Source organism: Pristis pectinata, chromosome 17, assembly GCF_009764475.1.
Source record: "Pristis pectinata isolate sPriPec2 chromosome 17, sPriPec2.1.pri, whole genome shotgun sequence".
NCBI lineage: Eukaryota > Metazoa > Chordata > Chondrichthyes > Rhinopristiformes > Pristidae > Pristis > Pristis pectinata.
Window position 1 is genome coordinate 39,650,914 of NC_067421.1, and position 26,888 is coordinate 39,677,801.

Genomic DNA, 26,888 nt, shown 5'->3' on the forward strand with positions numbered 1-26,888 from the left:
AGAGGCCAGATTGTTCACCTTGTGCATAAGAAAATAAAGTGTGATTGAGAAACGAGTGCAAGTTGTCAAAAGAGCCCAATTAATCGGCAATGACTGGAAGGTTAACAATGCTGGTAGGCCAAATGCTTTCCTTTTTTTAAATTGTACTTTCTCACAACAATGAAAGTTGGGCACCAATGAGAATTGTCAAGGAGGACATAGTCACAAAGGGATACAGACAGGTGAGTGAAAGGGCAAGGATGTGATGTGTAGAAAAAATGTGAAGCAGTAAAACAGAATATTTTTAAATGAAGCAAGTCATCTGAAGTTGTTGAATTCAATGTGCCAAGATGGAAGATGAGGAACTGTTCCTCAAGCTCGTGCAGGAAGCCACAGGACATAAAAGTGATGGGCAACTGAACATTGCTCTGCAAGGTGGTCACACAATCTTTGGTTGCCTCAATGCAGAGGTGACCATATTTGTAAAGGCTCACTCATGCCATGATTTCTGTATCTTTACCGTGGCAAATGTCTGAAAGAACAAAACTGGCAAGTACTGGTACCATTAAATTAGTTTAGATTCCAGGTTTCTGGTGACACAATGCATTGTAGAATTTAGTTGCACCTCCTGCAGATGACACTCTGCTTGTGGCCCATTTTGATACGTTGGAATCCAAAACAGGAATTGTGCAAATGTCACCATGAAGCAACAGCCAACTTTAATTAACAATCCAAGATCTAAAATTAACTGATCTTTTGAAATAGTGGTGTTGACAGGCCCCTAATTATGCTGCAGCTGTATGTAAACATTTAATTGCAATGTTAATGTGCAAAAAATGTCCTTTGTTAGCTGAAGAAATAGTTTCATTGGCTGATGTTGATTCTCTTGGAGGTGGAAGTGCATTTTTAGTGCTTGTGTAACAGCCCTACGTACTGAATAACAGTCTATCGTTTGCAAGGGCAGAGGTCTCATGGAATCTTGAAAATTAACGCAATACTTTAGGAAAAAGTTTTGCATCATTATTCTCAACCAGATGAATCTTGGTCCAGGAAGCTATGATAAACCTTGTACACAATAGTGATGAGTTCCATAAAGTGTCAGATATACAAACATGCAGCCCAGACATCACTCTAGTCTTCCATCTTTTTTTTAAAAGAGCCTATTTCCTGAACAAATTAGAAACAAACCTCATCTACTGATTCATGCAATTCTGTGGTATTAGCTGAAGTGTAAAGACATCACACAATATTTGCCTCCACCCAATAAAATATCTTGGGTAACAGCAAGGTCCTACAGACTGACGTGGTGGCCAGGTTTCTGCATTGTATTAGTTGATTGAATGGCTTTAACACCACAGAGAATCATGAACAGTACAGTCAAAATTGGAAGAAATTGAGATGCAAGGTTTAATAATGGTCCTCAACCACACTGATAGAAAGCTGAGTTAACTCTATGACTGCAGCTGGCATTCACTGGTCTCTGTCCTCTCTTTTGGATATGTCAAATTAACACCTAAATCTAAATAAAAAGAACCTCCACTGCACTATTTGAAAGCAAGGAGATTCTTCCAGTGAGCTGGCCAACAATTATCCCTAAATCTTTACTGATCTTACTTCCATGTCATTACATGTAATAGAGTATCTATTAGAAAATGATCAAAACTGTAAGATACTGACCAGACTTTATTGAGCTCCAATAAATTCATACAAGGAGGGAAATACATAGCAAACAATTCAGACAGAAATCCTAATTTTTTTTAATGACCGTAGTCATATTGCTGATTTGGTCAAAACATGCATAAGTCATTAAAAATTCCAATATAAGAAATAAGTTATGCAATGCCATTTGAAATAATTAATAAAACTTGATATTTAAAATTACTGAATTCATATCCGCTTTAGCCTTGATCAGTTCAAAGTGTAATCATTCCACTCTCTCAAACAATATTAACAGCTCATAATACATGGTATGTGGGAAGAGATCGACAGCTAAGGCTCTAACAGGACGGAAAGGAGATCCCTTCACTCTGTGAGATGGGGCTCGACAAAGGCTGTGGAAAAAGGCAAAAAGTCATTCACAAAGAACACTCGTCAGATTAACAACATTGTTCATTTAGCCTGCAGTGTTGGAACCAGAATCTCAATTTACACCCCAATCCCAGAGAAGGTAAACATGCACTATTATTGAATACATGGGTGGCAGTAGAATAAAAATCAAGGAATAATTAGACCGCTTAATATTTCTAACATAGGATCACAATCACTGCACTGCATATTCAAAGAACATGTGCTGATCAACTTATTTTAAATAAATCTGTACTAATCTCGAACCTGTAGCACCACTTTCAAATAAAGAAATGGACTAATTTGGATATCTTTTCTTAATTAACTGTAATGTTTCCATTTTCATAAATTTTATACCAACATTTTTAGAAGTTGGTGCATCAAATCTATCCAAATCCCAAGCTTTCAATCCTATTAATTGGTGTATAACTTCCCATTTATTGCACTTTTCCTGCTGGGAAGCACACTCTAATCACAAATCCAGCTTTGCAAAAGCTCAGTAACTCACTCTTGAGCCAGGAGTTAATGCCAGCATGTGCAGTTTGCACATCCCCAATCACACTGTGGCCAGGTTTCAAGTATAAACACTTATTCAAACCCTAATAACAGAGCTGCAGTCAGAGAATTAAAGAGAGATACAGTATGAAAATAGGCCCTTCAGCTCACTGAATCTGCAAGCACTGTAATCCTACCCTAACTCATTCTCTGTACATTCACATCTACACAAGGGCAATTTACAATGACCAATTAACCTACCAATCTGCACATTTTTGGAATGTGGGAGAAAGCCCATGTGGTCATAGAGAACATGCAAACTCCACACAGACAGCACAGAGGTCAGGATTGAATCCTGGTCACTCTAGTACCTGTACCACTGTGTGGCCCATTTATATAATGTGAAATGGCTGTGAATTTAACCCTGTCATATGAAGTTGGTTCACAGCAGACGGGATGCTATCTGACGTGAATGTAATACTTAAGACTGCTTCCTGATTGGGAAGACAGTGTGGGGAAGATGATGTGACACCCTGCGCCTTTCTTTCTTTTTCAATCTTTTTATTAGTTTTCAAATTAATACAGATTAATATATCAATGCTTCTACGTGTAATACAAAGAGATCAGGAGAACATTCATGACGTGGATAATCATAAAGAACAATAAAGTATAAAAAAAATCTGTAGATCCAACGATCTGTTAGTGAATGAATATAATATAAAAGAAAAAGATTTATTATAAAATATAAAAAAAGAAAAAAAATCCCCAAAACAATAAGAAAAATTTTAAACAATATATCAAACCAAACTAAGCTAAAGAAAAAAAATTTAAAGAAAACAGAAAAAAAAACTGGACTAAAATTTCTCAATAGAAACAGGTCATCAACTCTGTTCCTCTAAATTGAAGGGTTATTATAAGGGGATCTATATCATGTGAAAATATTGAATAAATGGACTCCTCAAATTTAAGCGAAGGATCAACAGTACCACTCGCCCTGCCCCTTATTAAGGAACTGCACAGTATGCTCACGAGTAAGAAACTAATAGGGCAAAGCCCCAATCAGAAAAGGCTGTTAAGTTTCTTTAACAATTGCAAAACTGTATTTCTCTGTTGAAAAAGCTAAAATAGTAAGTGCATAACTTACTCCACAAAATTGTTGATAGCTGCTCGAGCATTGCAAGCAACATAAATTAACCGCTTTAGGTGTTCTGCTCTTCTTATTGCTAGCACAACTCTGGAATCTGTAATTCAGAAAAAAAATAGGTGTCAATTTTTTTTGTACTCAATGGAAAAAGGGTAATCAAATAATGAATTCAGCAGAAGAGTTCAGTATGAGTGGTTCTTACGTAGTCCTGCTCTGGGTGGGTCCACAATAGCAACCAGGTTTTGTGATGTTAAGGAATTAATTACAGTCGGAAAGAGATCTTCAGCTTTCCCACACAAGAATTCCACGTTGGTCAGACCTAAACAGAATCAAAGATTAAATAAAATTTTAAAATATCTGCAAAGGCTTCAGCTAAATATGCTTCCAACTAGTCTTGAATAGGAACGTAAAATTTCTGAAATTAAGTATCTTCAGACACAGATAAAACAAATGATGGCATTTCCAGATTACACTGGCCACTGTGTAAAACTTGTTTGATTCAAGTCAGATCAGCAACCTACAATAATCCAAGCACTGAGCAATGATGTTGTATGAATATTCTCTGGGAAATATTCTTCAAGCTTAGACTGATTTTTTAAAAAAGCCATTCATTAATAGGATGTCGATGCTGTTAAGTACACGCTTTGTGGCACACCGCTGAATGGACTTGAGGTGGTGGAGAACCATCTTGAATTGTGTGTCAATCACAATATCAAAATTTGTAAAAGAGAGTTTCGGTGCAAAGGAGAAAAATACATTGTGCTCTGTTCCATAACTTCTACGGCCATTAGCAGGTGTGAAATCCAAAACAGAAACACAAAATGTTGGAAACACTCAGCAGGTCAGAATTGAGTCTGGTGTGGAAAGTGAAGGTGTTAACATTTTAGCTCAAAGACTCTTGATCAGAACTTAAATGTTAATATTTACTCCTTCCACAGACCCTAGCTCACCTGCTGAGGGTTTGTAGCATTTTCTAGCAATCAGGCTACAATTATTATAACATAGGAGGCAGCCTTTGGAGCAATCCCAAATGCCCCATCCCCCCCTCTCTTTCTCCAAGGCCTGAAAATTATTTCCCCTGATGTCACCCTAATTGATTTTTGAAAACCAAGATTGTATTTCCAGCACAACTACGGGTAGATTTATGTAGCCAGATTGTGGTTATATAAATCTCCTCTCAACTTTGTTTCAAGGAAACAACTTTAGCTTTCCTTGTCTAACCTTGTTGCTGAAATTCCTCAAACCTAGAGATTTATTTATTCTGCACCTTCTCTCAGGCTATCGTATCTTTCCTCAAGTGTGGTGACCAGAACTGGATTCAATACTCCAGTTGTGATGCAGTTTTGACATCACCTGGGTCAAGGATGAGATTGACCTCTTACTGTTCTGCCAAGTGAAAGCACCTTAACATGGTACATGTGGGGAGCAGGAAGGGTTGGTGGTTGGAGGGAGGAGGGTTCCAAACTTGACACTGTTAACATTCATAAAACTTTTACCAGAGATTTTAAGTACCAACCATTTATTTCTGCGTTCACTTTAGCATCTTCAATAGCTTCTTGACACATCTCAATTCCAATGACTTTCTTCACATTCTAGGCAACACAATGAAGAAATCATTAATATTAATCAAGATATCTAATGTCACAGTCAGTTTTCCTTGTATCACTCTGCTGTTCCAACTAATTTGGGAATTACTGATTTTCAGTGCTGATGCTGAAATTAGCTGGCTAGTAACCTTGTGACAAACACAACTCAGTCACTCCAAGTCCAGTCTAGTCCTGATTGGAATTTTTGCTCTTTTAAAGACGGTTTAGAGATTCTCAGACTCTGACATGCCATTAATCAACAGGGAAGACATGGGGGCATCTAATACTTCACAAGAAAATACTTTTTATACAAGAAGAACACAACAATCTCCTCCCTGTCTAGCGAGAGGAATGCAAATAAAGAAAACCTCAATCCTTTCCAACACCATTTTATCTTCCAATGCACCATAAAATACAAAAAGAAAGTGAATTTGACAGTGATGGAGAATGCCAAGCGGCCTCTTGATACTGGACTACTGGCAGTATCAAGATACAGGATCGCCCTACACAGAAGCAAACATTGACAGTTGGGGAAACCGGATGTACTGAGTATGGAAGTAACAATATGGACATCAATGCAGTTTCTGTGAATGCACTGCAAGGCATTACTGTCTGAATTAATTGCTTGAGTTCTGGTTGGTATTCATCAGTTTTCTCTGTAGAATCCCACGCTGTAGAATCCTCAAACCTATGAACTACCAAGTCCTCTCTTACCCCTATTTAGTACTGGACGTCAAAAACGGAACCATATTTTCCTATAACCTTCCAAATGACCTTCCCTTCTTTGCAACTCTTTGTTATTGGTAAAGCCAAAACGCTATTGCTTCTTGATCCTTAAACATCTTTTCTCAATGCAACCTCTTACTTGCCTTTGCAAGAGAAAGCCCAATAGTTCCAGTGCCACAGCAAACATCCAACACGATACTGTCCTGGTTAAGGTTGGCCCAGTCTCCCACTGCTGAATAAAGCACTTCTGCAGCCAGGGTGTTCACCTAGATACAAAAATATTTATATTTACAGAAATAATTTTTAATTAGGTTATAAAGATATGAGTTTAAAACAGTCCTTTCTATATTTTGCAATGCAACTACACGTTTTTGTGATACTACTGGAAATACACAACTTGTAAACTAAAAATCTGCAAACTGTGCAACAAAACAGGAGAGTTATAACTTGTTTTAAACTACTTAGATGCAATTCACTTCACCTGGAAAAACGCATGAGGGGAAATTCTGAAATTAAGTCCCAGAAGCTCTTCGTATATGTACTTGTCTCCATGCACATGGTCCAAGGGCAAGTCTTCCAAGTTAGGGGATTTTCTGGAAATTTTCAAAGCAAGGTTTATTATTTCAACTAAAGGTCTTGACAACTGATGCAGTCTGAGAAAGGAAAGGATCCTGGATTGCTAAAGCCCACCACATCCCCAGGATGTCCCATTGAAATGCAGCCTTGTGGGCGATCACCTAAATGGCAATGGCCAATAACTGCTTTCTGATGGGCTGGTTGGAGATTAAACTTGGCCAAGATAATACAAGGTGTCCAAAAACAAGGGACACGAAGCTCTGTACCTTAACTTTAAGCACCAGATTCCTCCTCCTCCACCTGCCCCCATTTTATGTGACATGGGCAGCACTGGCACAGCCAGTAATTTATTATCTATCCATAATTGCCCCTCAGTAGACAGTGAAGATACCAAGGTGGGGAGGAACCCAGGGTGATATCAAATCAAATCAGTTGCATGAATAGGTTCCACAAGATAAACTTTTAACTTCGGGAGAAATGTCGATGCAGAGATAGGATGGGTTACACATGTTAAAAATGGAGACACGTAAAAGGCTGTGCCAATATAATTCATAATCTGAGTTAGTTAGGTGCGGGAAAGAATTATTTCACAGTTGAATAAGTTAGCTGTTGAATCACTCCAGCGCTGCACATGGAAAGCTTGGCTATGCAATGACAATGAAACTGTTGGTGTTTACCCCCATTACACAGTGAAATCTCCATAGATGCGTCATTTAACAGGGAACTCCCACAGCTCCTACCAAAGATTCAGAATTTCTCCACAGCGTTCTCTGGAAAATCAGCTACACTGCCAAGAATTTTAGGCACATATGAACCTGTCTTGCTATTAAATTCCATCAGAGAGTAATTTATTTTGCAGGTAGCTTGTATGTGATTTATAACTCCCTCACAATGAATAGACTTGCAAAGAGTTTCCAAAACATTGTTGATGTTTCAACTTCTACCGTGGAGCCAACGAAAGCTCCTGTCCTTACTTTTCGCTTGGAAAAATGTTTAAAATACAGTTAAAGTGTGCTGTCTTCTTCTTGGAAGAGTTGCAAGAATTCTTCAATGTGATTGGCTACTCAGCCTGCTTAATGTCTTCACCTGAAAAGAAAAGAATTTGATTTCCAGCATCTGCCAACTGAACAAAAAATGCTGGAAATAATCAACAAGGCAGGCAGCGTCTGAGAATGGAGGATAAAAACAAAAGATGCTGGAAATACTCAGCAGATCAGGCCGTATCTGTGGGAAGAGAAACAGAGCTTCGACCTGAAAGGTTAGCTGTTTCTCTTCCCACAGATGCAGCCTAACCAGCTGAGTATTTCCAGCATCTTCTGCTTTTACTGTAGATTTCCAGCAAATACAGTTTTGATTTTCTGAGGGGAGAGGAACAGTTAACGTCTCAAATCAAAGATCCTGCGCAAGAAACAGAAACAAAACTGGACCAGCCAACCCCTCTGTCATTCAGTATGATCATCCCTGATCCAATCTTGGCCTCAACACCACTTCTTCCTCTCTTCCTACAGTTTCCTTGTAGTATAAATGTCAATCTTTGTCTTGAATATAGCCAACGACTCAGTCTGCACAGCTCTCTGGGTAGAGAATTCACAACCTTAAGAAGTTTCTCCTTGTCTCCTACTGAAATGTGAGACCCTTATTTTAAAACCATATCCCTCAGATTTACACATCTCCATTAGCGCAAACATCCTCTCAGCATCCACCCTGACCATCCCCCTCAGAAGCTTGAGTTTCCAGTAGATCATTTCTCGTTCTTCTATACTTAAATGTGTATCAGCCCAAACTGCTCAATCTTTGTTCATACATCAATCCCTTCATTTCAGGAATCAACCCAGAGAAGCTTCACCACTCTGCTTTCAATGCAAGTCATCCTTCCTCAAACACAGAGACCAAAACTGAATACATTACTTCAGTGACTACTAGAGCGTCTCACCAGCAAGGCTGCACCGAAACTTCACTCATTTTATACTCCATACTTCTTGCAAGTGTTACAAACCAGCAACAAAAGAAACACAGAGTCATGATTCAGTGTTAAAAACTACTTTATTAATAGCTACTTATGATAATAAGAAAAATAAAAGTAAAAATGTTAGAATGTTAGAAGTAAAAATGTTAAACCTTGAACATTAACCCCAAAACTAAACTGGTGGGTGTGTGGCAAAGTTCCAAACTCCAAGTCCAGAAATGGTTCTTAAAGTTCAGTTCAGCAAGCCATAAGGTGAAACGTGAGCAAAGGCTTCTTCAGCAACGTTGTCTGAAGATAAGACGTAGATGTAGAGAGAAAATAGAGAGTAATTACGAAATCCAAATGTTCCACGATGGAACCGAAACGACACCTCAGTGTTTACTCGGTAGTGACTTCCTCACCCCGAAAAGCATCCGAACCGTGGCCGTCCACATAAATACCTGTTTCCCTCTACAGGTTAACGACAAAGTGGACTTCACTGGATTACTCCAAATAATCCATATGTGGATTGTAGTGACAGACACAGTTATTGTTTCTCATCCATCGACAGAGAAACTAGTAGGCTGGTGTCTCTCTCTCTTTCTCTTCTCCCTCTCTCGCTTCTCTGACTGACTCCGACTGACTTCATCAACAGCGTCATTATGCCCTTTATCTTCTGTTGATGCAAGTTCGCCACACACACACACACACACACACACAATGCCCTATCTTAAAGGGACATTCACCAATAGTAACCTAGTCCGTAACACAAGAAAGACGATGCATGTTAACTTCTTAGGTTTCATAAGAACTGGCAAAATGAGAAAACGAGTGTATTTTCAGTTGTAGAGAAAAGAATGTCTGTGTTAGGGTGAAGGCTGAGGTTGTTCAAATGGCACGTTATTTTTGATGACACTATTGTTGCTTGTTGCTAGGCAACCTGTTGAAATGACACCTGACAGCATCCACTGTCCGAGAGTGGGAAGTCCAATGCTTTTTGGACAACTTTCTATAGCAGTGAGTAACATCCCCACATTACACACGGCAAAAAAGGGGCCATTGTTATAATATCCATAGGAATGTAGCAGCAGTCAGCAGCAATGGTGACTGTGCAGCCAGTACTTGGTTCTTTGTTCCCAGCTTACTGGGCACCAAATGTAAAGATCAAAGGAGGATTAATTTGTCCAGAAGGAACAGCACAGACTCAACATCTACAGAAACTTTTGCAATATCTGACTGCTTTTATACAGATTGGTATTTCTTTTGTTACAAGATCTATAGAGTGAGATAAAAATGATGTACTGAGAGGTAACAGAAGTCTGAAGGATGTGTGAATACAGAATAACAATCAGAAATTATCAAGCAATGTGGAAGGAAAACAGGAAATCAGAGATAAAAATAAGTAACATTTCCAACATTTTTATTTCAAGCTTCCACCATTCCTTCCACATCATCAGAAGTTACCAAGCAATTATTCTACACTTACACCTCCACTAAACTTGATGCTTTACACTAAACCCCCTTTATATACCTTGTTATATTCCTGACTATTCCGGGTTCTGATGAAATGATATTGACCGAAAACGTTAACCGTTTCTCTCTCCACAAATGCCGTCTGACCTGCTAAATATTTTCAGAATTTTGTCTTTAATTTCACATTCACAGCAGCTGCAGTGCTTTACTTTCTTACAATATATTGTGTAAGAATGTTCATTTCAAGGATCACACAGAATGCCAGATTGCAGGAGCTCAGTGAAATGGAGCCAGAATAACTGAGTTATATTGTCATTTCTCATGAGATAAGGTGAAGTTCAGTGCAAGGGAGTAGTGGACTCTGCCCAATACATCTCGGGCACATCCCTCCCCACCATCAGGAGTATCTTCAGGAGGTGCTGCCTCAAGAAGGCAACATCTATCATCAAAGATCCCCACCATCCGGGCCATGCCATCTTCTCACAGCTACCATCAGGCAGGAGGTACAGAAGCCTGAAGTCCCACATCACCAGGTTCAGGAACAGCTACTTCCCTTCAACCACTTGTTCTTGAACCAACCGGCACAACCCTAATCACTACAGTTTAGCAACACTATGACCACTTTGATCACTCTGCACTACATTGGACTTTGTTTTTTTTTTGTTCTAATTGTATTCTTTCTTGTAAAAGTTGTGTATAATGTATGTTTAATTTATGTTCTTCTTGTGAATGCTGCTTATCTGATGCTATGTGCCTGTGATGCTGCTGCAGGTAAGTTTTTCATTGCACCATCAGGGAGGAGGTACAGGAGCCTGAAGACCCACACTCAACGATTCAGGAACAGCTTCTTCCCCTCCGCCATCAGATTTCTGAACGGTCCATGAACCCATGAACACTACCTCGTTATTCCTTTTGTTTTGCACTATTTATTTATTTTTGTAATTTATAGCAATTTTATGTCTTTGCACTGCACTGCTGCTGCAAAATAACAAATTTCACGACATACAAGTCAGTGTAATAAACCTGATTCTCACATGTACTTGTGCATATGACAATTAACTCAACTTTGAAGTACTTTATCTGCCCTCAGGCAAACCTTATGTTGTAACTGAATGCATACACAAAGTTATCTGGTATTTATAAAACTTATAAAGAGTCAGCCATCTCTTCAACTAACATTAAAAAGTTTAACAAATTTAAGAAATTAAAAGCACTGATCATCACTTCCATGTATTCCTTACCTCTGACCTTCTTCCGCAAAGTAAAGTGAAGTTACTCCACAATCCTTCCCTTCACCTTCTGTGAAATATTTGGCTAATTCATCCTGCACTTCTGCTAGTTCCGGTTTAGTTAGTTTCTATAAATTGTGGAAAGGAAATTAGAAGTTGTAGAAAGTCACTAAATAATGAAGGAAAATCTGTCAATGAAAGGTCAAGAGAGGCAAAAAGAACCAAGCTCCAAAAGCAAGTACTACAAATATAACTGTACATGGCCCCATAACAGAAGTTGCCATCAACAAAACTACTGTTCAGAAGTGAGAGGTCAAACCCGGGTTCCTATTCACTGGGTAGAATTGCACCTAATTTTCTCTGATGGTCAGCCTGGTGGTACGTCATGATTAAACCTTGGGAGAAAGTAATGGAGGGGAAGGGAAGTGAAATTCACACAACCAAGGTTGTGAAAATAAATTCGTAGATGCAACAATTTATCATTTCAGGTGACAATGTAAATGTCAGGCTTGTCCTCTTATAATCTACCATCATCCAAATTTGTGTAATTGTTTTAGAATAAACCTCCAAGCATAACTTCAAATGTAAATGCCAAGATTTCCCCTTCCCCTCTGCTTATAGCAGCTGAACATAAAAAATGTATTGAAGAAAACTATCATTAATACAACACAGATGCCGCAATGATTGGCTTGTTCTGCCTTGACAACTGATGAGAACTCCAAGTGCTCAGACTTAACCAGACAAATGCAATTAATTTAGTCCATCTTGATTAAAACCATTAAGTAACATACACATCAGCCAATAATTAATCTGTTTAGTGAATAGTCTATGGGGCTTAAGATGTCAAAGTTGCTGAATGTGTACATTAATACAATTCTTTATCTGTTGTTACCTTTTGCTTTATGACTAATTTGTCAGCAGCTTCCCAGAAGCAAATATTTTTGTGACTCCTTTTTTTACTCCGAAGTAATGAGTAGGACAAAGCCCCTGGGTAAGCTTCTCAATTCAAGATGTCAGTTCTGCACAACTGCAGGCTATTTCCTGAATGTCTCCAATGAGCAGATGGGACATGTAAACTCACAGGGGGGACAAAAAGACCACCAATACTGTGTAAATAGCTTAATCAGCTTTCTATAACAACTTAGACAAATACTATGTTAATTACAACAGCAGTGCAGCCCTGGTCTCTTAACTGATACTGAAGTATAAAATTACCAGAAAAAAAATGATCTGCATTTACTGACAAAAGTACCTGAGGGTTGAAGTAAATGATAGCCATAATTTGCTTGGCTCTGGAAATGCGTACAGTCAACTGCTTCCAGTGGCCTTCATAAGTTTCTGGGCTATATACAGAATAAGGAGATGACCTGCAAACAAAAATAAAATTGGATTGAATTGGAGACAGGGTAAAGAACACAGGGGGCCTTTTCCTTACATTATTGGTGGCTTCAACATGATTTTTTTTTCCAGTTCAATCCAATTTGATGACACTATCTTTTCCATGCCATGTGTAACTAAACTCGCTAATAAGGTAACATTGGTCTGGATGGTGACACTTCTGGAATGAATTTCTGCATCTGTTCTGCCTGCATGTTGTATAGCCATAAGAATGTCCCAAACAATGGTTTTGTTTGCGTGGCTACATTAACCACAGATCAACAATGACTAATAAACCACTTAAGAAGCTTTTGATGAATGTCTTTTAAACTGCATAGAGACTTCCAAAGAGAGTATTAATTGCAGTGTAGCATCTTGCAAGTGGCTGTGACATGAACACAAGGATGTTGGACTGGTATTTTGATCAGCAACAGGTATACTCAAAAGCCCAAATCTTACTCTAGAATGCTTTTGCCTTGGAAGTATTTCACCAGAATGCCGGAAATAAGTCAAGACCTGCACCCACTAAAATAAATACCATATTTCAAACCAACAGTAATGGGCATGGACCGGTAGCAGTCTCAGATTATGCTCATTTCTAGGTGAATAGGAGGCACCATTTCCAAACAAAGCAGAGGGAAGCAACAGCAAATGTGAAAAAATGCAACCAATAATACAAGATAATCATCCACTGAAATAGTGAATGGCTTTAATAACCTTATATATTTCTGAAATGCCTTGACAACTTCCTTTGTTTTGGCTGGAATATGAACAGTATCAAATGGCTCTACAACTGCACACGATCCTCCCTTGTATTTACCCAAGCGACATCCTACAGTTTTATCTTCTCCATTTGCTCCAACGCCAATTAGAAACTCGCACTTGTTACGGTATTCAGTCTGAAACAGAAAATTGCAATGCTGGAAATAAACTGGGATGGCTGAACCCATAATTAGTACAAACACCAACCTTGCACTGCTGTGGCTGCCATGTTTTACATGAATGATTGAACTTGGATAACATCCCAGTAAGGATTTATGCAAGGTAAGTAACAATTGAAAAGATGTAAAAGTGTACATGCTCACACACACGTTGAAATGAGGCAGTTAGCCAAAATAGCAACCACTTAATCAGCTACAAACCACAGTAGATCCAAAACATTCCACTTGTTAAAGGCTGGCTTGACTATTTCTACTTGGCACTTTTGGTATTCATTGTTCCAATGCCTGTATGGAAACATCTCCACAACAAAAATTAGTGATGAAAGACTCTGTAGATCACTGTGGCATTCTGCTCCTTAATCTGCACTGATCAAACAGGATCTAATCAAATCCAGAAAAGTGGATATCAATGCTCAAAGCCAAAGCCTGAACAGCAGATTTTCTGTACATTTACAGTAACGTATTTGAACTTCACCTGTCAAATTCACTGTGGTTCTGTTAACTCAAGATTCAGACTCTGGGAAACAGCTACAACAAATTGACAGTGTCACATGAAATAGTGAATGTTAACATACCTGCACTGGCGATGGCTTCACTCCCTCTAATGGGCAACAGGTTCCACCGTACATCTTTTTCTGTTGAAAAACCCAGGGCACAAAGGCTCGATTGTGGGCTCCTATTTCACTAATAGTTTTAAAAAAAAGCATAAGAGAAGCAATTACATTGAGGTAAATTAAGTTAAGAAAATAAACAGAAGAAGGAAGAAGCCATTCAGCTCATTACTGCTCTGCAACGTCTGGCTAATCTTCTACCTCAGCACCATTTTCCTGCACTAACCCCATACCCCTTAACATCTATCAAGCCCTGACTTATACTCAGCAATGGAGCCTCCACAGCCTGTTGGGCAGGAAATTCTAATGATTCTTCTTCAGTTGGGTGAAAAGGTTTCTCCTCATCTGCATCCCAATTGGCTGACCCTCTGCTCCACATACCCAAGAGAGAGGAAATGTCATCCTTGTATATACCTTGTCAAGCCCCATAAAGTTTTTGTGCATTTCAATGTGATCACCTTTCATTCTTCTCAGCTCTGGAGAGTATAGGCCCTGTCTGTTTAACTTCACCTTGTAAGACAAATCCTCTACAACTCTGCACTTCTCTATCCCAAGTGTGTTCTCCCTTAGGTAGACACACCAGACTCCAGATGTTGTCTCATCAGAGCACGATGTAAATGCAGCACAACATCTCTACTCTTCTAGTCAAATCTTCTTGCAATAAAAATTGATGTACTATTTGCCTTCCTAATTGATTATGATGCCTACTTTCAGCAACTCATGTGATCACAAGACAAAGAAGCAGAAGTAGACCATTCAGCCCATCGAGTCTGCTCCATGAGCTAAACTTAAAAACTATTCCCATACGACCCCAATTCCCGGCCGTTTCCCCATATCCCTTAATACCTTGACTAATTAGATACCTATCCATCTCCTCCTTAAACACCCCCAGTGATCGGGCCTCCACAGCTGGAGGACTCACCCACCAAGGGAAACAGCTTAACCACATCTACTCTGTCCAGTCCTTTCAACATTCTAAATGTTGGTGCTGAGGCAACATCGATGGTTAACCATTTCCGCCACCAGCCATTTGATCAAAATCCCCGGCCGCCACAATAGAGGTGCCTTGCCCAAATTCTGCCTGCTATGTAATGATTGCTGAGCCTGGTATTCCCTTGACTAAATGGATCACACAAGATCACAAGACAAAGGAGCAGAAGTAGGCCTTTCGGCCCATCGAGTCTGCTCCGCTACCTCACCATGAGTTAAACTATTCCCACCCAGCCCTAATTCCCGGCCTTTTCCCCATATCCCTTGATACCCTGACTAATTAGATACCTATCAACCTCCTCCTTAAACACCCCTAATGATCAGGCCTCCACAGCTGTATGTGGCAAAGAATTCCATAAATCCATGACCCTCTGGCTAAAGAAATTTCTTCTCATTTCTGTTCTACATGGGTACCCTCTAATTCTAAGACTGTGCCCTCTAGTCCTGGGCTCACCCACCAGGAGAAACAGCTTAACCACATCTACTCTGTCCAGTCCTTTCAACATTCGAAATGTTTCTATGAGGTCCCCTCTCATTCTTCTGTACTCCAGTGAATACAGTCCAAGAGCTGACAAACGCTCATCATATGTAAGCCCTTTCATTCCGGGAATCATCCTCGTAAATCTCCTCTGAACCCTCTCCAACATCAGCACATCCTTCCTTAGATATGGGGCCCAAAACTGCACACACTATTCCAAATGAGGCCTCACCAGTGCTCTGCAGAGCCTCATCAACACTTTCCTAATTTTATACACTATACCTCTCGAAATGAATGCCAACATAGCATTCGCTTTCTTTACTGCCGATCCGACCTGGTGGTTAACCTTTAGGGTACCCTGCACAAGTACCCCCAAGTCCCTTTGCACTTCTGTATTTTGAATTTTCTCCCCATCTAGATAATAATCTGCCTGTTTATTTCTTTTTCCAAAGTGTACAACGGCACATTTCTCAACATTGAATCTCATCTGCCATTTCCTTGCCCATTCTCCTAAACTATCTAAGTCTCTCTGCAACCTTCCTGTTTCTTCAATACTCCCTACTCCTCCACCTACCTTGATGTCATCTGCAAACTTAGCCACAAAACCATTTACTCCATCATCCAAGTCATTAATGTACAAAGTAAAAAGAAGCGGCCCCAACACCGACCCCTGCAGAACACCACTAGTAACCGGTAGCCAACCAGAACAGGATCCCTTTATTCCCACCCTTTGCTTTCTGCCTACCAGCCAATGCTCCACCCATTCTAATATCCTACCTGTAATTCCATGACCTCTCATCTTATTAATCAGTCTCTTGTGTGGCACCTTGTCGAAGGCCTTTTGAAAGTCAAAATACACAACATCCACAGCCTCTCCCTTATCCACCCAACCTGAGATTTCCTCAAAAAACTCCAATAGGTTGGTCAAGCAGGATCTTCCTTTCACGAAACCATGCTGGCTTGGACCTATCTTGCCTTGCACCTCTAGGTATTCCATAACCTCATCCTTGAGGATCGATTCCAATAACTTTCCCACCACCGATGTCAGACTAATAGGTCTGTAATTTCCTTTATGCTGCCTCCCACCTTTCTTATACAGTGGAACTACATTTGCGACCCTCCAGTCCTCCGGAACCATGCCGGCGTCTATTGGTTCCTGGAAAATTATCACCAATGCCTCCGCAATCTCTAAAGCCACCTCCTTCAGAACCCGGGGGTGCACCTCATCCGGTCTGGGAGACTTATCTGTCTTTAGTCCATTTAGCTTCCTTAGCACCTTCTCTCTAGTGACCTTGACTGAACTCAGTTCCATCCCCTGAGACCCCTGACTATCAGGTATACTGCTGATGTCCTCCACAGTGAAGACCGATGCAAAATACTCATTTAGTTCCTCTGCCATCTCTCCGTTTATCCATTATAATCTCTCCCGCACCGTTTTCCAATTGGTCCTGTATCAACCCACGGAAAGACAACCAGGTGCCTCTGAACCTCAAAACACTTCAAACTCTCTTCATCGAAGAAAAACTCTTGCCTTTTATTAAGCTATGTGGCCTATAGTTCCCTATTTTCTCCCTCGCTCCTTTATTAAGAGTGAGGTTACAAATGCCAAATCCCAATGTGTGTGAACCATTCTGGGATCTATTGAACTTCGGAAGATGATGAACAATTCAACCGCTGTCTCCAGTGCCACTTCTGTCAAAACCCAAAGGTATAGGTTATCAGGTCCTGGGGACTTAATCACATTTTTGCAATATTAATATTTCCCCAATGCTAATTTCTTTGAGCTCCTCTTCACACTACACCTATAATTCTCCAGTATTTCCAGAACATAAGAAATAATAGCAGGAGTAAGAGAATCTTTCAATATATTCAAGGAGTTATTGTTCTTATGGCTAAAGAGATCAAGGGATAAGGGGGGAAAGCAAGAACTATGATCAGCCATGATTGTACTGAATGGAGCAGCAGGCTTGAAGGGCTGAGGGGCCAACTCCTACTCTATGTGGTCCTTCCAGCCTGCTCCACCATTCATTAAGATTATGGCTAATCTCACAACTCTGTGCCAATTTCCAACACTATATCCATATGGCTCCATTCCCTTAAAATGCAAAAATCTATTGATCTGTTTAGAATGATCACAATGACTGAGCCTCCACAGCCCCTCAAGGATAGAGAATTCCAAAGATTCACCAGCTTCTGAGCAAAGAAATTTCTCACCTCAGTCCTAAAAGGACTACCCCTTATTCTGAAACTGTGCCCTCACTTCTAGACCCCTCATCCTGGGGAAACAGCTTCCCTGCATCTAGTCTGTTAAGCTCTTAAAAATTTAGTAAGTTGAGATGAGATCTCAATTTTTTCTCTCATGGCAAACTTTTCACTTCTAAAACTAGGCTAGTGAATCTTGGCTGTATTCACTCAATAACAAGTATATCCTTCCCTCGATAAGACCAAAATTGTATACAACACTCCAAATGCAAACTCACAAAGGACTTATACAAATGCATTAAGACTTTCTTACTCCTGTATTCACATCGCATCTTAATAAGTACAACATACAAATTGCCCTCAATCATCGCGCATTGGCTTTTGGTGACTGTCCGAACTTTCATCATTAAACAAATACACTACTTTTCTTTTATTTGCACCAAAGTGGATGACTTCACATTGTCCTACATCTGCCATGTTCACATCTGCTCTCTTGACTTTTCCAGATCCCCTCGAAGCCCCTTTACATTCTTCTCCATACTCACAATGTTACTTCGTTTAGCATCACCAGCAAACTTGGAAATAAGATATTTGGTCCCCTCAGCTAAATGACATTGTGAAGAGCTGGGGCTCAAACACCATACCTTGTGGTATAGCACTAGTCAGAGCCTGCCAACCTGAGAATGATCTGTTTATTCCTACTGGGTTTGTGTGTCTTCTGCTTACTTTCTTTGCCGTTGCTTTATTTTTCAATATAATTTCTCCTGTCTCAGTAAGGGACCAGATTAACTTTGGCTAATCCTTTCCTCTTGCCGTATCAATAAGCTTTTACAGTCTGTTTGTTTGTTCCTCAATAAACTACTCTCATATTCTAATTTACCTTACCAATGCCTTGCTCCTGTTTTGCTGAAATTTTCCCAATCCTCAAGTTTACTGCTTTTCATGGCAACATTATAATCTTCTTTTCTTTTGATAATACTTTTAACTTCTTAACAGCCACAGCTACACCAATTTTTCCTGTTGGATTTTCCTGACTTAATTAAATGGGATACATATTAAGTCATACATCAAAAGAATTAATACAGAGTTTGCAGGTATTTGTGGAATATGACTTCAAGGACACACCAAATGCCTGATTCTGGAAGCTGCGTGCTGGGAAGAGTGCAGATGGCACTCTCTCTGCTGCAGCTTTCTGTCAGCATGACATTGTGCCCAGAATCTGCGCCAGATACATTACGGAGAGGCTTCGATCTTTTGACACCATGAGTCTAGTCTTTTTGCTGGTCATGTTGGTGTGTGGCGAGTCTTTTGACACTTTTGTACCTGCCAACTTGAAAATAATCCACTCATCAAAATTCTGTCAGTTAATTGATCCTCTCATTGTGTTCACCTTATCCAGTGCAATAACTTTTTATGTGGCAACTTGTGCCTTTTGGAAATACAAATATATTACTTCTATTGGCAACCCTTTATTGACCCTGTTCCATTTTCAAAGAACTATTAATGAATGTTAAGCATTATTTCCCTTTTCTTAAAATAATGATTCTGCTTGATCCTGTTAACTCTTTTCCAAGGGCCATTTTTTCACACAATAAGATTCCAGGATTTTCTGAACATTTGACGCCAGACCAGCTGGCCTCCAGTTCCCTGTTTTTCCATTACCACCTTCCTTCAGTAGCAGCGCTAACTGTGTTGCTTTCCAACCTGTTTGGATATTTCCAGAATCTAAGAAATTTTGGAAGAATAGCAACCAATGCATTCACTATCTTTGTAGCTAACTTTTGGAATCCTAATTTGCAGTTCATCACATCCCAAGGAATTGTCACCATTTGGTTTCATTAGTTTGTCCAGTACATTTTCTCTTTATTGTATTAATTGTTTGGGGCAGGCATGGTAGTGTAGCAGTTAGCGTAACGCTATTACAGCGCCAGCGACCCAGGTTCAATTCTGGCCACTGTCTGTAAAGAGTTTATACATTCTCCCCGTGTCTGCGTGGGTTTCCTCCCACATTACAAAGACATACGGGCTAGGAGGTTGTGGGCATGCTATGTTGGCATTGGAAGCATGGCGACACTTGCAGGCTGCCCCCAGAATACTCTTCGCAAAGATGCATTTCACTGTGTGCTTCGATATACATATGACTAATAAACATATCTTAAAAATCTTAATAGTTCCTCACTCTTGTCCTTTAGTTATCTATTATTTTGGTATCAGGCTTTTTTTAAAATTATGCTTTGGTTCTACAATTCTCAAATCCTTAAGCTTGCTGCTACTCTTTACAATGTCACTAAGCACTTTTTCTTTTTAATACAATCCTTAACTTTTCTCATGGAGCATTTATTTATCAAATGGGGTATATATTCATTGAGAAATATGAAATATTTCTGTCCACCACTGCTTATCTACTGTCAAGGCATTTTATTTCTTAGTCTCTCTCAGCCAGTCAGTCCTATCTTTTGAAAAGCATCGTCTGCCCACCTTCAGGGCATCAAACATTCTTTGATGTGGTCTTCAAGTCATATTTCCACAGCACCTCAATACAGGCAAATATCCCAAAGCACTTCATATACGTACAAGGAGTTTAGTTTAGGTGGCCATTATGTTAAGTTTTATAATAGCTTCTTAAAAAGAAGACAGAGAGGTGGAAGGGAGTGGAGTTGGAGAAGAATAGCAATTCCAAAGTACAAAAGTGAAGTCAGCTGGAAGTATTTTGCTCAATAGCGGTCAATGTTTAAAAAAATCAGAGGGGAGATGGTGTGGTGGAATTGTGGTGGGTCAATGCCACTGATAGATTGAACACAAATATTTTTAGATTTCAGGTACTGGGATCAAGGAATCAGCAAAGGGCAGCAAGAATAGTAATACTGGCTGGAAGTTGGATTGTGCCCAAATCTGACTGATAATGCATACATTTAACGAGAAAGGCAGCAGGACACTGCACACCAATCTGCTGACCTTGTAAGAATTGAGGTAGCTATCTACGGGCACCAATCCTGGGCTCCCATGCAGCACAATAAGGCACAAAGTTCTCCCAGCAGGGTGCCATCCAAAGGCCTCATCTGCGTACATAAGTAATTCTTGGAAATTTGCTTACATACAACTATTTATTCATACTGTTATTGGACTGGTTCTTAAAAGCTAGTGCATATTATTGTATGCCCAGGTCTGGTACAGTTGTTATACCTGCAATTAATCTTAGATTTTTTTTTAAACTAACCATTTGCCAAATCCAAGTATTGTCTGTGTTTGCATGTGGATATTCTTATATATAATAAAGCTTAACATTTGTTGCTTTGCCATCACACTCAGAATCCCAAGGGGGATAACGTACATACGTGGTCAACATTCCTAAGACTTGCAAGACATTCTGCTCTTTCTTTTTCAATTGCTCTTCATATGGAACGTTCCATAAAGGTGTCACGACATCTGCAATTTGTTCACTTAAAGGTCTATCTGAAACTTCCACTGGAACAGGACGTTTCACCTCCTGATCATCATTCTCAGTGCACTCCTGCTTTCGTTTTTTGGCAATGGGATCTGCTTTTGGCTTAGCTAATCGGACGCGCAAATTCCTGTTTTTCCAAACTTGTCCCTGAAGGACTTCCATGGCTCGATCTCGATCTTTTTCTTCTTTAAAAGTCACAAATGCAAAAGGCTGTTTTCCAAATAGTTTAATTTTATGAGGAACCAGACTATTCCTGCTGAGAAATTTTCTTAAATCACTGAAGCTTACAAACTTTGGGAGGTTTTGGATTTCAATCTTGTAAATCTCAGATGTAAAAAGATCGCCTTTGATATATCGATAGACGTCAGCCCCAGGCTCATCCGTTTCCACCTGAGTTTCATTTGAGGGACTGGACTTTTCATTTTCCTCCATCGCACTTAAATCAGTTAGCTCACTCATTTCTCTTTGAACAGCTCCAGGAGATACACTAGCTCCTTCTTCAGCCATGTTGCCAAGATTCTAAAACATGAACAACATCATCATTACTATTCTACCCAACATTTCCGGCTGACACACAATAATTCATCCATCATTTAGAGTTTAGGCACCTTACTGTCAAAAACCATGAACACTACCTTGTTATTCCTCTTTTGCACTATTTATTTTTTTAGCAGTAATTTTTATGTCTTTATGTCTTGCACTGTATTGCTGCCACAAAACAACAAGTTTCTCGACATATATCAGTGATAATAAACCTGATTCTGATATTCAGAAGATTAGCAAATCAATGTCATCTCTAAGGATACACGGGAGACTGCAGATACTGGAACCTGGAGAAACAAACAATCTGCTGGAGGAGCTCAGTGGGTCAAGCAGCATCTGTGGGAGGAAGGGAATTGTCAATGTTTTAGGTTGAAACGCTGCATCAGGATCTGTTGCATATTGTTTGTTGAATATGATCTCTTATTTTTCTCAACACCTGAGGGACATTCTTCATTTATGCCAAATAATGAGCATTTATTTTTGTAATGCCCTGCACTATTAAGGGCTGGATTGAATACTAAAAGCTTTATCTCCCCCTCCCTAACAGCAACTTAGAATTTACTTTGCATAACCATGTTTCCTTAATGAATTCACTTGGTCAATGTTGTTCTGGAAAGAGCTTACAGAAAGTGTGTGTGGTACACAAAAATTTCTTTCCCTCCCTCCCTTAGCATTGTACCGTGGGTAGCACATGATTTCTGTCAGGTTTGTATCATTTCTGGTTTGCTCCCAATCCCAAAGATGTGCTGGTAAGATTGTAAATTACTCCCTACTATAGATGAGTAGCGAAAGAATTAAAGTGGAATTGATGGGCATGTACCAAGAATAGGTTGCAAGGCTACAGGGAAATAAGAAAGGGGGAAATGGGACTGCTTTGCTGGGAGCTGGCATGGATGTGATGGGCTAAAAGACCTCCTGTAATAAATGAGTACCTCCAAAACTTCCTTCAATGTTTGTGTAGGACAATCAACCTGCACTCTTCTGTGGCACAGAATTCACATGCATTATGGATTTACACGTGACCCCCCTCCCCTCTCTCCCTTACAACCCCAAACCACTTGCCAACCTACAGATAAGCTAGCTCAGCATATACAAGGTCTCAACTGCTTAGTTCCATTGTGCCTCTTTGCTCATTCTGCTAACTCAGGTAATAGTACGAGGAAAAAAAAATCTGCCCTTTATTAAGTACACAACCAAAGTTGACAGGTCCACAAATTAAATCAGACAGCACTTGGGGGGGGGGGGGGGGGGGGGGGGGAGCGAATTAGCAGCAAAAAACAACTCTTGGAGGATCTCAGCGTGTCAAGCAGCATCTGAGGAAGCAGAGATGCTTTGAATCGAGACACTGCATCAGGACTAAGGGTGCAGAGGGAAGATATCCAGTATAAAGAGGTGAGAGGGATGGCCAAGACAGGGGCTGCTAGGTGAGAGGTGGAACGAGGTGAGGTGGTGGGAGGGGATAGGAAAGGTGAACCATGGGAAAGGAAATCCAAGTGGATAGGTCTGTGGGTGATAGGCAGATGAAGCAGATGGGGGAGGTGAACACAGGGGATGTGGGTTACCTGAAACTGGAAAATTTAATGTTCATACCATTGGGTTGAGGCTACCCAAGTAGAATACGAGGTGTTGTTTTTCCACTTTGCATTTGGCCTCACTGAGGTAATGGACACCTGAGGACAGACAGGTCGGTGTGGGAATGATAAGGGAAATTAAAATGACTATGCAACAGGAAGCTCAAGATGGCTATTGTGGACAGAGGGCAGATGCACGTGAATCTCTGCCTCATCTAGAAACACTGTTTAAGTCCCTGGATGGTGGAGAGGGAGGAGGTGTTAGGAGAAGTGTTGCATCTCCTACAGTTACAGAGGAAAGTGCCAGGGAACAGGAAGGGATGAGCAGACTAGGTTGGGTGTCATAGAGCCATACAGCACTGAAACACGCCCTTCCACCCAACTTGTCCATGCTGACCAAGCTACCTACCTGAGTTAGTCCCACTTGCATGCATTTGGCCCATATCCCTCTAAACTTTTTCTATCCACGTACCTGTCCAAATGTCTTTTAAACGTATTGGTACCCACCTCCACTGGCAGCTCATTCCACACACCCACCACCCTGTGTGTGAAAAACCTGCCCTTCAGGTCCCCTTTAAATCTTACCCCTCTCATCTTAAACCTATGCCCTGTAGTTTTAGACTTGCTAATCCTGAGAAAAAGACTGTGCCCATTCACCTTATCTACGTCCCTTAAGATTTTTATATAGAAACAAGCAGTAAGGGTTTAGGGCACTATCAGGTTGGAGGTTGTGAAGGGAAGATCTCATGATGTGATGAGATCTGTAACAGTCCAGGAGACAATGGCCTGGTGTTCATTGGTGGGGCCATGGTCCAGAGGGAGATATGTGGAGGTGTCCAAGAGCTGTCATCTGGCATCTGCAAGGTAGACCACCAGACCATAATGGCACTGCCCTTGTTTGTGGATCTGATGATGAGGTCAGAATTGGCGCAGAGCGAGCAAAGAGCTGAATTTTTGGAGGGGTTGAGGTTGATGCCCCTTCATAATTTCGATCAGTCACAATCCAAAGAGTTGATGAGGGCATTATGTTTTCTCTGAAGGTGATTTTGACACCATCTCTAAATCTTTTCCTCTTTTACCCTGGTAATCTGTTACTTTGCTTGGAGGAGTGTGCCATTTTCTAATTCTGGTGTCAGACAAGTAGGTGACAAGGGCACACAAAATGCAGCTGGCTGATCTTTCCTAGAAGCTCAACGGTGGGGACGAGGCTGACAGTGTTTTGCTTATAGTGTCAATGGATGTGTAAGATTTAGTACATGGTGTTATCCCTCTAGTGTTTTCAGATGCCAGCCGTAGGAAGACCATGTCTCCAAAGCACGCACAAGAGTAGGGATTACTGCTATCCTGTAGACAACTTTTGTAATGCTGGAAACACAGCAGCCAATTTTCAGACAGTAATCTCCCATGATAACAATACAATAAATGACTGGTTAATTTGTTTTAGCAATGTGATTGCAAGATAAGTACTGAGCAGGAGATATCTATTTCATCATACCCCTCAATGAAAGTAAAAATTAAATAAATCTGAAATAAAAATACAGAGAATGCTAGAAAAATTCAACACATCAGACAACCTCTGTGGAAAGAGAAACAAAGTAAAGGTTCCAGGTCAAAGACCCTATGTCAGGTCTGAAAAAGAGAGAAGAAGAAAAGTAGTTTTAAGTTAGAAAAGGTGGTGGGAGGGATGGAAAGGATAAAGGAAATATCTGTGATAGGATGAGGCCAGGGTTGCCATAGGGATGAATTGTCAGGGTTCTCTGGCCAAATGGGGGCAGGCAGAAGGTGATAACAGAGACAGAATGTAATGCATTAGTAACCCCAAAGCTATGGGACATGCCCAACAGATCAGGTTGTACTAATGGATAAAGAAAAACTGAGACAATATGACAAATGGATGGCTTATAGCAGAAATGGCCACTTCTTTATCTGTATTATCGTCCCTTAAGTGCCGTCATTAACCCATTTGACCAGACAAATCCTCCATTGTAAACAACATTGGTCTTATCCTATCACAGTTATTCCTTTTGTCCTATCCAATTCCCCACCACTTTCTCAGCAACTTAAAATTACTTTTTTTAAAATCTCCCTTTCCCAGTTCTGGCAAAGGTTCTTTGACCTGAAATGTTAACTCTGTTTCTCTTTTCACAGATGCTGCCTATCTGCCAAGTGTTTCCAGCATTTTCTGCTTTTCTTATAGTACGATGGGGTCTTTTAAATGCTTCAGAGAGAACAGAGTGTTAATTTAACATCCCAAAACATAATGCTAATTGAATGGCAGGGAACATGTTCATAATCTTTCATTTATTCATCAACAAATAAAAAAAGTTAGATTTACTGGATATTCAATTCCCACTGCAGTGGTGACAGCCTACAAAGTTTAAAAAAAATTGGAAATATAGTCTGCCTTCAGCCAGTCACAAAGGTTCTGTAGTTTCTACTTGTCATTAATTTTCAAAACCTGCAATTTTAGATATAGTACAGAAATGTAATACAAAATAAAACATGCAGGAAATATTCAGCAAGTCACGCTTCTGAAAGATTGACAAAGTTAGAATTACAGTTAATTTAATACAAAATTGGATTTTCATTACTAAAATGTTGTCTTTAATAACTCGGCACTGACACTTAAATTATAAAATAATAATTCAGTATCCAGTACACGACAAAAAAGCAGCTTTTTTGAAAAATAATTTTATGTAAGAATTGTTAAGCATAATAAGCCAAAGCTTACAACTGATGTGACCAAATGATCTGTATGGATGGCATGCAAAACAAAGTTTTTTACTCTACCTCGGTACATGTGACAATAATAAACCAATCACACGATGTATATAGAGACCCCGTTATCTGTAACTAAATTGAGGTGAATTATTACTTAGTAGTTACCGTTGAATAAGATCAAGGGGGGAAAAATGGCCTGATAAATCCGTATACTGCATTTGGAAACACGTCACGTCATTTAAATAAACAGAAATGTATGCTACAAACTTTCAATGGAATAATTAGAAGTATGGATTATTGCAAGAATAGTTGTAAAGGAATGGTTAAGGTGAGCAGCACAAAAACAGGATTAAAAGCCAAGATGCACGTTTTTTTCCTAAAAGAAACAGCTGTTCTCAAATTTGATATTTTTTTGAGAAGGGACATGAAGTCTGACGAGGAGAAACTGATTTTCTTCCATAGGCTGCGGGAAACGGGTTTAAAATAAACACCCCGCCAATGCCCTTCACACGATGAGCTTTAGAGGGAGAAGGGCCAAACGCGGGCACATGGGACCCTCGGTCAGCATGGACCGGTTGGGCCGAAGGGCCTGTTTCCGTGCTGCAGTGACTCTGTGATTGAGAATACATCAATACACGACCAAACCACGTAAAATACCACACCACCGGACCTACTCACACCCGACCAGAGCTAAGTGAGTCTCCGACCACTGACCACCATCCGCCTTCGGGCCGCCGCCATTTGGTAGAGGCAACGCGCGGCATTGTGGGACTAACCCATCCACGCCTGAGG

The 26,888-nt window shown here is 40.1% G+C and overlaps 1 protein-coding gene across 3 annotated transcripts; it reads right to left on the reverse strand.

Moving 5' to 3' along the window:
• Positions 1–1,649: 1,649 nt before the first annotated feature.
• Positions 1,650–26,867, reverse strand: trmt2a (tRNA methyltransferase 2 homolog A). Of its 3 annotated transcripts, none has more exons than XM_052032265.1 (12): positions 26,811–26,867; positions 21,152–21,780; positions 14,111–14,219; positions 13,312–13,493; positions 12,470–12,584; positions 11,230–11,345; positions 6,476–6,587; positions 6,138–6,260; positions 5,199–5,274; positions 3,885–4,001; positions 3,683–3,779; positions 1,650–2,030 (listed from the first exon to the last, which is right to left on the reverse strand). In XM_052032265.1, the coding sequence occupies exons 1-12, from the start codon at positions 26,835–26,837 to the stop codon at positions 1,904–1,906; spliced, it is 1,830 nt and encodes a 609-aa protein (XP_051888225.1). In that variant the 5' UTR covers positions 26,838–26,867; the 3' UTR covers positions 1,650–1,903. The 3 variants fall into 3 exon arrangements, with proteins under 3 accessions (XP_051888225.1, XP_051888224.1, XP_051888226.1); XM_052032264.1 differs by having other exon boundaries at positions 26,777–26,860; XM_052032266.1 differs by having other exon boundaries at positions 26,767–26,849.
• Between the last annotated feature and the right edge of the window lie 21 nt (positions 26,868–26,888).

What these genes read in the sequence shown, in the direction of transcription:
- trmt2a (XM_052032264.1), bottom strand. Translation starts at nt 26,860, where the DNA reads ATGCCGCGCGTTGCCTCTACCAAATGGCGGCGGCCCGAAGGCGGATGG. An exon ending in ACTCACTTAGCTCTGGTCGG is followed by an intron (nt 21,781 to 26,776) that starts GTGTGAGTAGGT and finishes TTCATGTTTTAG; the next exon opens with AATCTTGGCAACATGGCTGA. An exon ending in TGAAGCCATCGCCAGTGCAG is followed by an intron (nt 13,494 to 14,110) that starts GTATGTTAACAT and finishes TTTCTGTTTCAG; the next exon opens with ACTGAATACCGTAACAAGTG.